Raw genomic sequence first — 14,597 nt, forward strand, 5'->3', positions numbered from 1 at the left:
TTCAAGCATTTTCCCCACGACCGAAGTTATGAGATTAGATTAGTATGGAAACAGACCCTTCAACCCAACAAGTCTACACTGACCCTCCAAAGAATTACCCACACAGACCCATTTCCCTCTGAATAGTGCACTGAACACTATGGGCAATTTAGCATGGCCAATCTACTCGACCTGGACCGTGGGAGGAAACCAGAGCAAACCCACACAGACACGGGGAGAATGTGCAAACTCCACACAGACAGTCACCTGAGGCTGGAATTGAACCTGGGTCCCTGGCGCTGTGAGGCAGCAGTGCTAACTACTGAGCCACCATGCCACCCCCAGTCATTGAGGAAAGAAATAGCAAGATGGCTGGATAGAAATTGTCCCATCAGGCAGACACAGCATGGGTTCATGAAAGCCAGATCATGTTGAAGTAATTTACTGGAGTTTGTTGTGGACATTATGAGTGCGATGGATAGTGGGGAACCGGTGTATCTGGATTCCAGAAGGCATTCAACAAAGTGCTGCACAAAAGGCTGCTGTGTAAGGTAAAAGCATTCGGTGTTACAGGTTACGTATTAGCATAGATAGAAGATTGATTAACTAACAGAAAGCAAAATACATTCAGGATTTAAGGGTATCTAGGGAGAGAATAGGGCCCTGCAAAGATCAGCAAGGCAGCCTATGTGAGGAGATGGGGAAGATACTAAACAAGTATCTTGCATCAATATTTACTGTGGAGAAGGACATGGAAGATATAAAAAGTGGGGAAATAGATGGTGACATCTTGAAAAATGTCCATATTACAGCGGAGGAGGTGCTGGATGTCTTGAAACACATAAAAGTTGATAAATCCCTGAGACCTGATCAGGTGTACCGTAGAACTCTGTGGGAAACTAGGGAAGTGATTGCTGGGCCTCTTGCTGAGATATTTGTATCATCGATAGTCACAGGTGAGATGCCAGAGACAGGAGGTTGGCTAACACAGTGCCACTGTTTAAGAAAGGTGGTAAGGAAAAGCCAGGGAACTATAGATCAGTGAGCCTGACATTGCTAGTGGGCAAGTTGTTGGAGGGAATCTTGAGGGACAGGTTGTACATGTATTTGGAAAGGCAAGGACTGATTAGGGATAGTCAGCATGACTTTGTGCATGGGAAATCATGTCTCACAAACTTGATTGAGTTTTTTGAAGTAACAAAGAGGATTGATGAGGACAGAGCAGTAGATGTGATCTATATGGACTTCAGCAAGGCATTCGACAAGATTTCTCATGGTAGACCAGTTAGCAAGGTTAGATCACGTGGGATACAGGGAGAATTAGCCATTTGGATATAGAACTGGTTTGAAGGTAGAAGACAGAGAGTGGTGGTGGAGGATTGCTTTTCAGACTGGAGACCTGTGACCAGTGGAGTGTCACAAGGATCAGTGATGGATCCACTATGTTTCGTCATTTATATAAATGATTTGGATGTGAACATAGGAGGTATAGTTCGTAAGTTTGCAGATGACACCAAAATTGGAGGTGTAGTGGACAGCGAGGAATATTACCTCACATTACAACAGGATCTTGATTAGATGGGTCAATGGGCTGAGGAGTGGCAGATGGAGTTTAATTTAGGTAAATGTGAGGTGCTCCATTTTGGAAAAGCAAATCAGATTAGGACTTATCTATACACTTAATGGTAAGGTCCTAGGCAGTGGTACTGAACAAAGAGACATTAGAGTGCAGGTCCATTGTTCCTTGACAGTAGCATCACAGCTCGATAGAATAGTGAAGAAGGTGTTTGGGATGCTTTCGTTATTGGTCAGAACATTGAGTGTGTGAGATTGGAGGTCATGTTTTGGCTGTACAGGACTTTGGTTTAGCTACTTTTAGAATATTGTGTGCAATTCTGATGTCCTTCCTATCAGAAGGATGTTGTGAAACTTGAAAGGCTTCAGAAAAGATTTACAAGGATGTTGCCAGGGATGGAAGATTTGAGCTATCGGGAGAGGCTGAATTGGCTGAGGCTATTTTGAGATTAGATTACTTACAGTGTGGAAACAGGCCCTTCGGCCCAACAAGTCCACACCGACCCGCCGAAGCGCAACCCACCCAGACCCATTCCCCTACATTTACCCCTTCACCTAACACTATAGGCAATTTAGCATGGCCAATTCACCTAACCTGCACATTTTTGGACTGTGGGAGGAAACCGGAGCATCCGGAGGAAACCCATGCAGACATGGGGAAAATGTGCAAACTCCACACAGACAGTCACCTGAGGCAGGAATTGAACCCGGGTCTCTGGCGCTGTGAGGCAGCAGTGCTAACCACTGTGCCACCATGCCGCTTTCCCTGGAGTGTCAGGCTAAGAGGTGACTTTCTTGAGGTTAACAAAATCATGCGGGGCATGGACAGACCAGGTATTTTCCCTGGAGTGGGGAGTCCAGAACTAGAGGAAAGATATAAAAGGGACCTAAGGGGCAACATTTTCATACAGAGGGTGGTGAGTGTATGGAATGAGCTGCCATTGATGGAAGTGATGGAGGCTGGTAAAATTACAGCATTTAAAAGGCAACAGGATGGGCACATGAATAGGAAGAGTTTAGAGGGATATCGGCCAAGCGCAGGCAAATGGGACTAGATAAGGTTAGGGTATCTGGATGACTTGGACAAAGGGTCTGTTTCCATGCTGTATATCTCTATGCCTCTATGAGAGGGCATAAATGAATATTGTTCTGGTTGGCGATCAGTGGTAGGATGTGCCTCAGGGATCAGCAATTGTTTACAATTTCCATCGATGATTTAGAGTTTGAATGTATTTGACATTCAAAGTTCACAAATGACACTAAGGTGAGTGGTTGAGCAGAGGACACTGAAAGTGTACACAGAGGAATATAGATAGGTCATGTGAGTGGGCAAGGGTCTGGCAGTTGGAGTCAATGTTGGGAAACGTGAGGTCCTCCATTTGTTGGAATGACAGCAAAAAGGACTATATTTAAATCATGAAAAATTGCAGCAGCTGCTGTGTAGGTGGACCTGGGTGACCTTGTGCGTGAATCATACAAAGTTGGTTGTTATGGGTGGCAGGTAATTCTAACATTCAACGGTATTACCATCACTGAATTCCCCTACCGACAACATCCTTGGGGTTACCATTGATCAGAAACTCAACTGGACTCACCACATAAACACAGTGGCTACAAGAGCAGGTCGGAGACTAGGGATACTGCGGTGAATAACTCACCTCTTGACACCCCAAAGTCAAACCACCATCTACAAGGCACAAGTCAGGAGTGTGATGGAATACTTCCCACTTGCCTAGATGCGTGCAGTTCCAACAACACTCAAGCAATTTGACACCATCCAGGATAAAGCAATCTGCTTGATTGGGACCACATCCACAAACATTTAATCCCTCCACCACCAGCGCTCAGTAGCAGTAGTGTGTACTATTTACAAGATGCACTGCAGAAATTCACCAAAGATCCTTCAACAGCACCTTCCAAACCCATGACCACTTCCGTCCAGAAGGACAAGGGCAGCAGGTACTTTGGAACACTATCACCTGCAAGTTCCTCTCCAAGTCACTCACCACCCTGACTTGGAAACATACCGCTTTTCCTTCACAGTCCTTGGGTCACATTCCTGGAAGTCCCTCCCACTGACATTGTAGGTCAACCTACAGCAAGTGGACTGCAGTGATTCAGGAAGGCAGATCCCCACTACCTTCTCAAGGGCAAATGGGGATGGGCTATCAATGCTGGCCAGCCAGCAACGCCCAAGTCCCACAAATGAATTATGAAAGCAAATAGAATATTGTCCCTCAATGCTCGAGGGATGGAGTTTAAAAACAGGGCAGTTATGCTGCAGCTGTTTAGGGAGCTGGTGAGGCCACACCTTGAGTCATCTATAGTTTTGGTCTCCTTACTTAAGAAAGGATTTATTGGCACTGAAGTGATGCAAAAGAGGTTCAATTGTTGACACCAGAGTTGAGAGGGTTGGCCTACGAGGAGCAATTAAGTGGACTTTAGAAGAAAGAGGAGGTATCTTGTAGAAACATATTAAATTATGAAGTGAATAGATGGGATAGAAGCAGGGAGGTTGTTTCCATTGGTGGGTGAAACGAGAACAAAGGGGGATATAGCCTCAAAATAAAGGTTAGAGACAAAAAAAATCTACAGATGCTGGAATCAAAGCAGCCAAGCAGGAGGCTGGGAAAACACAGCAATCCTGGCAGCATCAAAGGGTGGAAGGAGTCAATGTCTGGGTCAAATCCTGGAAAAGGACCAAATGGCCCACTCCTGCTGCTGGCCCATGTGTGCATCAGGCCCCGCCCCCTGTCAATCAGACAGAGTCCCCGCCCCCGTCAATCAGAGGGTGTCCATGCACCAATCAGAGGGCGTCCCCGCACCTGTCAATCAGAGGGTGTCCCCGCCCCGTCAATCAGAGGGTGTCCATGCACCAATCAGAGGGCGTCCCCGCACCTGTCAATCAGAGGGTGTCCCCGCCCCCGTCAATCAGAGGGTGTCCATGCACCAATCAGAGAGTGTCCCCGCCCCCGTCAATCAGAGGGTGTCCCCGCCCCTGTCAATCAGAGGGTGTCCCCGTCCCTGTCAATCAGCGGGAGCCCCGCCCCCTCATTCGGGGGGGGAGGGGGAAGTCCACGCCTCTGCCTATCAGATCTTTCCTCTCAGTTTCGGATTACCGGTTGTCATGGCAACCTCACAACATGTTTCTAATTGAACACAAATGTACCAATCATAGAGCAGTCTCACTGACCAATCAGGAGCCAGTCTCAGCGGCGGAATATTTAAAGTCCCCGAGAATTCACATCGTTATTCCCCTCTCACTCCGTGATCCTCAATCTCACTCCCTCGCCTTCCCGGGATCCAGACCCGTGTCCGGAATCCACTGGATCACTCCCCTTCTCTGAGATACAGACCCGTGTCCGGAATCCACAGGATCACTCCCCTTCTCCACGGGGTGTAGACGCTGGTCCGTGATCGGGCGATCAGCACGCCCTCTCCCCACCCCACCTCCCTGGGACCCCAACCCGTGTCTGGTTCGTCGCTCTCATCCTTAATCTGGCCGCGGAAATGGCTGGAGAGGAGCAACAGGTACTGACAGAGGGTGGAGGGAGGGGGCTGCAAGGGGGAGAGGGTGGAGGGAGGGGGCTGCAAGGGGGAGAGGGTGGAGGGAGGGGGCTGCAAGGGGGAGAGGGTGGAGGGAGGGTGGGGGTGTGCAAGGGGGAGAGGGTGGAGGGAGGGTGGGGGTGTGCAAGGGGGAGAGGGTGGAGGGAGGGTGGGGGTGTGCAAGGGGGAGAGGGTGGAGGGAGGGTGGGGGTGTGCAAGGGGGAGAGGGTGGAGGGAGGGGGGAAAGAGTGGGCCTGGGGATACAGGACTGATGGGGGAAAGCTGGGTACTGAGGTCAGGGGGGAATGGATATGGCGTTTGGGAGGAGACAGAAAGGATGGGAGCAGGGGGGAGGGGAGAGGTCTGTACAGGGAGGGTGCGAGGAGGGGGCACAAAGAAGAATTGGTTATAAAGGGACTCACTGTGCTTTCTTGTTGCAGGAACCCAGCTCACAGAAACTACTCCCCCCGCTGCTGCTGCTGCTGCTAAATGTTGTTGCTGCTGTTTCAGGTCAGTGCTGTGAGTGCTGGAACATTTCAGCAGGATCAAAGGCTGGGGGTGGGGGGAATTAGGAATTCCTCTTGCTTTAAGGTGCTGTGTGGGCTGCAAGTGGACCCACTGAGGGAGTTGGTCACAATAGATTCACATTACACACTGTGATCATGAGAGAGAGAGCTGTCAAGAAGGCACTTAATGTCTTCAGATTAACCCCAGGAATGGGAACACTGGCATCTGGACCCTGAGCAACACTCAGTGACACTGGGATGGGACAGTTTGGTACTGTGGGATTGGGATTGAGTACTAAGCACTGGGTTCAGGCGTATGAGAAATTTTACAATCCCCCTCCCTTTAATATTTCAAAGATGTCAATCATATCACCTCAACCTTTTGAAGTTCTAGAGAAAAGATATAATTTGTGTAATCTCTTTTATACTTTAACCCCTGAAGTCCTGGTATCATTCCAAGGCCAGTCTATCCTTCCTACGTTGCGGTTCCCAGATCTGCTCACAGTATTCCAAGTGGGGTCTAAGCATAATGACTGCATTCCTATACTCCAGTCCTCTGGATTTAAAGACTAGAACTCAATTACTTCTCATTTATTTCTTGCCATTTTAAATATCTATCCACTTGAACCCCCAAGTCTCTTTGGATAATTACTGTGTTTGACTTCACACCATCCAGACAAGAGGTGCCAAGTGTGTCAGATTAATGGTGAAGGGAGATGAGATCAGTTTCAGGAGGTGGGGAGTGGTACCTTTTGGACATTGGGTTATTTTGTCTGTTTGAGTTGGTAGCTATTTACTTTAATCCACAGACCAAATCAGTTAATCCTAAATTGCCACCTATTTCCATATCTAATTTTATTTTGAAGTAATTTGTAAGTGCAGATTATAATTTTAGAATCTGTGAATAGGACTGGGTATGGGATTGGGATATAATGTAGTAGCAGTGAATACTGGACAAATACTTCCAATCTTTTCCAGGTGACTCGCCTGTCCCAGTTTCTGGGTTCCTTGGGGAACAGGTTGTGCTGCCCTGTACCTACAGTGGGAATGTCCCAGTCTCTGATTTACTGGTTATCTGGGGAACACTCAAATATGAATTTTTACACCAGTTTGTCAATGGGAGTGAAGATTTGAGGGAACAAGACCCACGATTCAGAAACAGAACAAACCTGTTCAAAGATCAACTGGAACAAGGCAACTGGTCAGTTCTGATCTCTGACCTCAGGGAGTCAGACCAGGCTGAGTACGATTGTCAGATTTACAGAAAGGTGGGAGATCAACTTCATTGGGAGAACGTTGTTCAAGTCAATCTCTCTGTGACAGGTGAGAGGTCTATTTTTCAGCTATTGTTTCATATGACTTGAGATGGCACATTCATTGTTAATTGACTGGGCTAGAGTCTCTGCACATTTCTGCAGTTTGTTTCACACACCGTACTAACCACACGATGTTTCCTTTAGAGCGAGCTCCTACACCTGGACCGTACACACCTGTACCAGGTAAATCTGTTTCTAAACTACTGCATGTGTTTTCAGCTCTTACATTGGATCATGCTGGATAGACAGGGAGGAACATTGGAAAGTTTGAAATGCTGTGTGATATTTTACCAAAGAATGAATCTGAGTGAGTGGAGTGGGTCACTGTAACCTGGAACTGGTCCTTAAACTCCCTGGAATTGTTCTTTCTGTTTCTGAGACTCCCCTCAGATATAGAACTGAGAATCCCTGCTTCCATTAGCATTAGTTTTTCTGGAATTCTGTGTGGAGAGTCTCTGTTCCGTGTGAACAAGACCCTCCTGTTGGGAAGACTGGGATTGGGAGTGAAGACAGTGGAGAGTAATATTCATCCTGGTGTAACCTGGTCTTTCACCTAGTCCAGGGGAGAAAGGGAATTTTCTCAGTTTGAGGTTTACTTGGTTCCACGTGGCTCTACTGTTTCCAGTTTTTAGAGTGTTGAGTACACTGTAAGGAAGTTGTCATTATAAATACTACAAATCTGAGCTTTACACTTTCCACGGAAAGGAAAGCAGAGTTATAGATCAGAGCTTCTTCAAAATCTGGTATTGGTGCTTTAGATTCAAGTCAGTTTATTCAATAGAAACCTGGAAATAGAAAATTATTCCCAATAAAAGTGACCATGAAGCTGTTGGCTTGTTGTAAAACCCTAACTAATTCCCTCATGTCCCTTTAGGGAAGGAAACCTGCCGTCCTTACCCGGCCTGGTCTCTGTGACTCCAGTCCCACATTAACCTGGGGAAAGTTTAACTGCCCTGTTTAATTGTCTGAGCACATCAGTCAGTTTGTACCAAACCCCTAGACAGGAAAATCCACAATATAACTGAATGGGCTCCTGGGCCTGGCCAAACTGGCCATAAACAGGTCGAGGCAGTGGAGGGGACCGTCTGCCCCTCTTCCGTGGTTATGTTAGAGTCCGGGTGTCTCTGGAGAAGGAGCACACGGTGTCCGCCAACACCCTTGAGGCACCACAGGGAATGGGGTGTGATTTCCCTGTCCAACTCTATTTTGAGTTAATCCCTGCCCTCCCCTTCACTGTTTGATCACACAGCATTGCCCTTTGATGTGAAGGGCACTGCTTGTCACTGGCCACTTGGGTGTTTCCTTTCTTCCTGGTGGTGGAAACTGAATAAAGATTTGTGCACCTTGTGTGTCTCACTGTGTCTCACACCTGCACACACACACCATGGGTGCTGGGGAAAAATAAGCACTACCGCAGTTAAGCAGTACTGTGGGAATAAAAATTAAAAAAACAAATTTTTTAAAAACTGTGAGCCGGGCATCTAATCAGGACACAGTAAGGACATCCAGCCCAGCTGACCCTGCAAAGTCTCCCTCACTAACATCTGGGGACTGGGGTCCAACTTGGGAGACTGTCAGTGTGATTATGTCCCACAGAAATAACACAACATCCCAGACTCCCCTATCACCATCCCTGGGTATGTCCTGTCCCACCAGGGGTGAGGGCACAGTGAGATACAGTCTGGAGGGAGTGACCCTGGATTAAAGGCAGTGCAATATAACATTGAACATTGTGTGAAACACTTACCTTTCAACGCTGTCAACTTCTCCACAGGAACATCATAAAATTAAAATACTTTCAACAGCTGTTGTATTTAATTGAAGGGAAACTGCTGCTGGCCAGTGTCCAGTTCTCGCTATTGGAAAGCATGTATCCATCTCATTGTGTGTGCGTGCGTGTGTGCAGCTGTGGGGTGGTCTGGTGTGTGTGTGAATATTGGGATCTAACCTCCCATATTCCTCCAGGACTAGAATTACCCAGGGATCTGTTTGTACTGGGGCTGGTTCTGAAGCACTAGGTGCTGAAGGTCTCTGCTGTTAGTTTTGTGTGTCCCAGTCTGTTAATGGCTTCACTCTGTCTCTAGGTCCTGGACTTGCCATTCGAGCAAGAGTTGGATTGGGAATTGGGATTGTTGCTGTGATTGTTGCTATTGTTGTAGTTGGTGGAATTATGGGTTACATCATCCTAGAGCGACAAAGATGGTAAGTTCTGGAATTTCCAATTTAACCCTTTGATCTTTGTATAACATTGTGTGAAATGTTGCTGAGCTCTGTCCCTGTCCATTCCCTGAGCTGTGAGGATGCTTCAATCCAGCCTGCCATTGAGCAGCATCATCCAGTCACTTCCAGCTCGTCATCCTCTTGCTGCTGAACAGTCCCTGTGGATTGGAAAGGAGCAAATATTATCCCACTGGAGAACCAGAGGATGGGACATATATTGGGAATATCAGGAAGTATTTGAGAAGGTGCCACACAATAGGTTGTTGTACAAGATGAGGGCCCAGGGGATAGGGGGGGTGATATAGCATGGATTGAGGATTGGTTAATGGGCAGGAACAGAGCAGGAACAAATGGGTCATTGTCAGTTGTCAGGATGTAACTGGTGCTGCAAGGATCAGTGCTGGGACCTCAGTGACTCACAATCTATATCAGTGACTGAGATGGGGGGATAGAGTGGGATTGTCCCAGTTTGCTGCTGATACAAAGCTCAGTGGGAAAGTAAGCTGTGAGGAGGATACAGAGGCTGCAAACAGGGGTACGCTGGAGAAACATTTGGGACAATAATAACGTGGGAAGTGTGAAGTATCCACTTTGGAAAAATTGGTGTTTTTAATGTGAAAGGCCAGTGAATGTAAATCAGGAATTTGTAGCTAAATCTCCAACTTAACATGTATGAAATGAGGGAGGGAGATGGGATGGTGGCCTTGATTGCAAGTGGGTCAGAGGAAGGAGATGTTACTGCAGTTTCAAGAAGATAGGGGTAAGACCCAACCTGGAGGGCTATGTACTGTCTGTTTCCTCCATTACACAGAATCCTGGGATCAATGGATCTGTACTCACTGGAGTTCAGAAGGAGAAGTGATTTTCTTGAAACAGAACATTCTGAGGGGTCTTCTTAAGACAGAGATGGAGAGGAATTTATTTTCTCAGAGGAAGTGATTCTGTGGAATTCTGTACCACAGGACTGGAGGCTGGATCATTCAGTATATTTTGAGGCTGAGACTGAAGGGCTACACGAGAAACACAGGGGTTGATCATTTTCAGATCAGCCACAGACTAATTGATCGATTTGGCCGAATGGCCTACGTCTGCTGCTCCGTCTCGTGGACTGGGGAGGTTCTGGTGTCTCCCGCTGCCCAGGTTGAAATTTTCCCCATGTGGGTGTGGATGCTCCATTGTTAAATCTGTTTCACACTGAGATGGACAGATTTGAACATTCCCATCCTTCTTCCAATCCCTCCATATCCTCAGCCCTCCCTATGTGTAACCACCTTCAGCTGTACAGCCCTCCAATCTCTGTGCTCCTGTATCCCTGGTATTTTCATTGCTGCCCCATTGGTGGCTGCGCCTTCAGCTGCCTGGCTCGGAAACTTGTAATTCCTCACCTAAACCTTTGTCAGTGTTTCTCCTCCCTCTGTGTCCCTCTGCCTCTCCTCACTTTCCTTGTGTCTGTTCCATCAATCCATCCAGGATTCACATAGAGAAGTCCATCTTAGATTGCCTTGTTTCCCTCCATATCCACATCTCTATGCTCCCTGCTTTTCCTCACCGTGGGAGGAGGAACTATTGCAGGGTTCTCTCTCTCTCTCCTCTGGCCCTCCCTCTGTCAGTTAGCACAGCTCCTGTAGAGTGTCCAGCTCTTGCCCATTGCCTATAAGCGTCCTCTCCTCTACACTCTGTGCTCCATCACCGTGCAGCTCCTGAGACCCATTTTCCAGCTGCCATTTGGTCCCCAGGATGTTGAGGGTGATTTAATGTGTCTGTGCTCCTGAACAGCTCCTTTTACACATGCGTCCAAAGTGTTGGATTCTTCTAACCTGTACTCTGCTGGTTTCTCTCTCCCCTAGGAATTGTGACCAAAAACAGTGCACCAGCAATCACAAATCAAGAATAGATCCTCTGACTGACAGGGGTTACCGTTTTGGGTGAAGCACGGAGCCTTGTACCAGCAGCACCTGAGCATCAGGATGGAGCGGCTGGAGAACAAAACCTTCTGGGGAACGGGGCTGCCCAGCACTGACTGAGTTTCCACCGCACTGAGCCTGGCTCAGGGAGTGGCAGGGGCAGTCAGCCCAGTACTGTGGCAAATGACTAGGAACATCAGTTAGTTCCTGATGACATTATTAACTTGTTCTCAGTGTGGGTGATACTGCCAGGGCCCCATTTATTGTCCATGTGGCCTTGACCCACTGCAGTCCTTGTAGTGATGGTGCCCCCACACTGGGGAACATGGGAAGAGGCTTCAGAAACTCCCCCTGCAGCAGCACCTACTGGGCAAAGCCAGGAACTGCATTACTGCCAGCAATTGTTTCATATCCAAGATTCAGATTCCAGCTGGTTTATGGATTGAAATTGCATCGGACAAATGTATACCCTGTGTACAGATTATTCATACAGAAATTATCTGTGTACAATTCAATCATTGCATGTTGTGAATCTTTCATGTACAGTTCCTTTTTCTGTGTACTGTGCCAGAGTGTGATTCAAGGGAACCTGGTATTGATGTGTGTATATAGAATTCTGTAAATATTTTATATTGATACACATGTATTTCTGTTCTGGTTATTTGTATTTATACTGTACAGAGGTGTCATCCATGTTTAAATATGTGATTTTTCTATATAATTGCATTTGTTGTAAAAACATTAATTATGGATATATCTGTATTTCTACCCTGATATTTGTAACTTTTTTCTACCTGTAGTTTTTGCTCCAAGCTGTGATTAAAGAGAAGCTGATGCTGAGATTGGTGCGTCTACAGTCTGACGTTTATTGACTCTGTTGGTCACTACATGAACAAAGGGGCTGTCAGGCAGTAAGTCCCTGACTATGAATTGGAGTGAATGGAATTGGCTAAAGACTGGGATCAGTGATTGTGGGAATCTCAGGAGGAGGCTGGGTTTGAACATCCAGTTGGTGTTCCTGGTGACTGGGAGTGTAGGTGTTTGCAGAGGAGGAGAGAATGTGAGAGTTTGTTATCCCAAATATAATTTTTGTCACATTTGTCTAGGACATAGGTTTAGGGTGAGGGGGGGAAAGATATAAAAGAGACCTAAGGAGTGACTTTTTCATGCAGAGGGTGGTATGTGTATGGAATGAGCTGCCAGAGGATGTGGTGGAGGCTGGTACAATTGCAACATTTAAAAGTCATTTGGATGGGTTTATGAATAGGAAGGGTTTGGAGGGATATGGGCCGGGTGCTGGCAGGTGGGACTAGATTGGGTTGGGATATCTGGTCAGCATGGACTGGTTGGACCGAAGGGTCTGTTTCTGTGCTGTACATCTCTGATTCTATAACGTTACATCCCAAACTACATTCCCTGTCACTGCCAGGTTCCCTCCAGTCTCCGTCACCATCTCTTTCTGTCTGTCTGGCTGCCCTACATCTCCTTTCACTCACTCACTTGCTCCAAACCAAAGGTATGAGCTATGAGCACGCACAAGGGAATTGGCTTCCACTGATTTTTTTTTGTCCAATAGGTGGCCCTTCCCTTGGTTCAGTTCTGCTCTAACTCCCCTACCTCACCTCTTCCTCTGGGAAATTTAACAGCTGAATTAGTGTCATTTTCTGATTTCATTGTAGTTTTAGGAAGACTCTAGTTCAGAACACCTGAATTCATTGTAGTATTTCATTGGCTATAAATCACTCTGGGACACTGGCCACAAATGGTGCTGTAGAAATGTAAATCTTTGTTGTTGAAATTATTCCAAGGTTTTAGGGGAATTGCTATCTTGTGTACACTTGTTTGTCGGTGTCTATTAGTCAGTGGAGGTGGAGGATGTCACTATCTGCTGTCCACACTCTTCACACTTTTTTATATTTCAAAAATATACATAATAAATATCTTTAAATATATGCATAGTCATAAACAGTTCAGTTCTGTACAGTAACATATCAAGGAAACAAACAAACTTTGGAGTTTGACTCTATCCAAACAAGTCATAGACATGTCTTACACATATAAGAACTCTAGTTACATGCATTTGAGGCACTAGGAGGGTCTGATAACTGAACGGATCACTATTTGCCTTCAGCAGGAAGACCTCAGACGGTGGTCTTTCCCCACTGTGCCTTGGTGGCAGCTTCCCCAAGTTTTGGTGTGTCCTGTAGCACATAGTCCTGGACCTTGGAATTCTAGCTCGACCCCAATCAGATCCACCAACTCGTCTGTAATCGATGTGTATGTCTGCGACACCCCAACTTGTGCAGCAGACAGAGGGAGAGAAACATGCAGAATTAATTCATCATGCTTCACCATGACCGAACACTTACACTGATGGTAATGTGCAGGAGCAGAATTCGGCCATTCAGCCCATCTAGGCTGCTCGGCCATTCCTTCATGGCTGACCTGTTTCGAGACACCACGCTAAGAGGGACTGAAATGTCTCATTTGGTGCTGTACATTTTGACAGGTCTGCAGCGTGGAAACAGGCCCTTTGACCCATTGAGTAGTAACCACCTTACTACTCTCCAAACCCCAACCCAGCCTTGGCACCACGAATGCCCATTGAAATCTTTCTCCAATGTGATGAGGGTTTTGGCCACTCCCACACTTACAGGCAGTGAGTTCAAGGCCCTCTGGGTGAAAACGTTATCCCTCACATCCCCCTCGAAACCTCTTGCCCCCTTCCTTCAATCTTTCACCCACCTCGGTCATTGATTCCCTGCATCAAAGAGGAAACCCCATAGAAATTCATAGAATGTCTACAGTGTAGAAACAGGCCCTCCAGCCCAACAAGTCCTCTGAAGAGTCACCCACCCAGGACCATTCCCCTACACTATATTTACCCCTGACTAATGCACCTAACCTACACATCCCTGGACACTATGGAACAATTTAGCATGGCCAATCCACCCTAACCTACACTTCCCTGAACACTATGGAACAATTTAGCATGGCCAATCCACCCTAACCTACTCATCCCTGAACACTATGGAACAATTTAGCATGGCCAATCCACCCTAACCTACACATCCCTGAACACTATGGAACAATTTAGCATGGCCAATCCACCCTAACCTACACATCCCTGGACACTATGGAACAATTTAGCATGGCCAATCCACCCTAACCTACACATCCCTGAACACTATGGAACAATTTAGCATGGCCAATCCACCCTAACCTGCACATCCCTGAACACTATGGGACAATTTAGCATGGCCAATCCACCCTAACCTGCACATCCCTGGACACTATGGAACAATTTAGCATGGCCAATCCACCCTAACCTACACATCCCTGAACACTATGGAACAATTTAGCATGGCCAATCCACCCTAACCTACTCATCCCTGAACACTATGGAACAATTTAGCATGGCCAATCCACCCTAACCTACACATCCCTGGACACTATGGAACAATTTAGCATGGCCAATCCACCCTAACCTACTCATCCCTGAACACTATGGAACAATTTAGCATGGCCAATCCACCCTAACCTACACATCC

At 46.8% G+C, this 14,597-nt stretch overlaps 1 protein-coding gene across 1 annotated transcript; it reads left to right on the top strand.

Moving 5' to 3' along the window:
* Positions 1–4,791: 4,791 nt before the first annotated feature.
* LOC132833885 (ICOS ligand-like) lies at positions 4,792–11,852 on the top strand. Its single transcript, XM_060852541.1, has 6 exons — positions 4,792–5,085; positions 5,541–5,610; positions 6,585–6,929; positions 7,067–7,105; positions 9,007–9,124; positions 10,990–11,852. Exons 1-6 carry the CDS (start codon positions 5,065–5,067, stop codon positions 11,069–11,071), a joined length of 675 nt encoding a protein of 224 aa, XP_060708524.1. The 5' UTR covers positions 4,792–5,064; the 3' UTR covers positions 11,072–11,852.
* Positions 11,853–14,597: the final 2,745 nt, after the last annotated feature.

The sequence above is a fragment of the Hemiscyllium ocellatum genome, chromosome 38 (genome assembly GCF_020745735.1).
Source record: "Hemiscyllium ocellatum isolate sHemOce1 chromosome 38, sHemOce1.pat.X.cur, whole genome shotgun sequence".
Lineage (NCBI taxonomy): Eukaryota > Metazoa > Chordata > Chondrichthyes > Orectolobiformes > Hemiscylliidae > Hemiscyllium > Hemiscyllium ocellatum.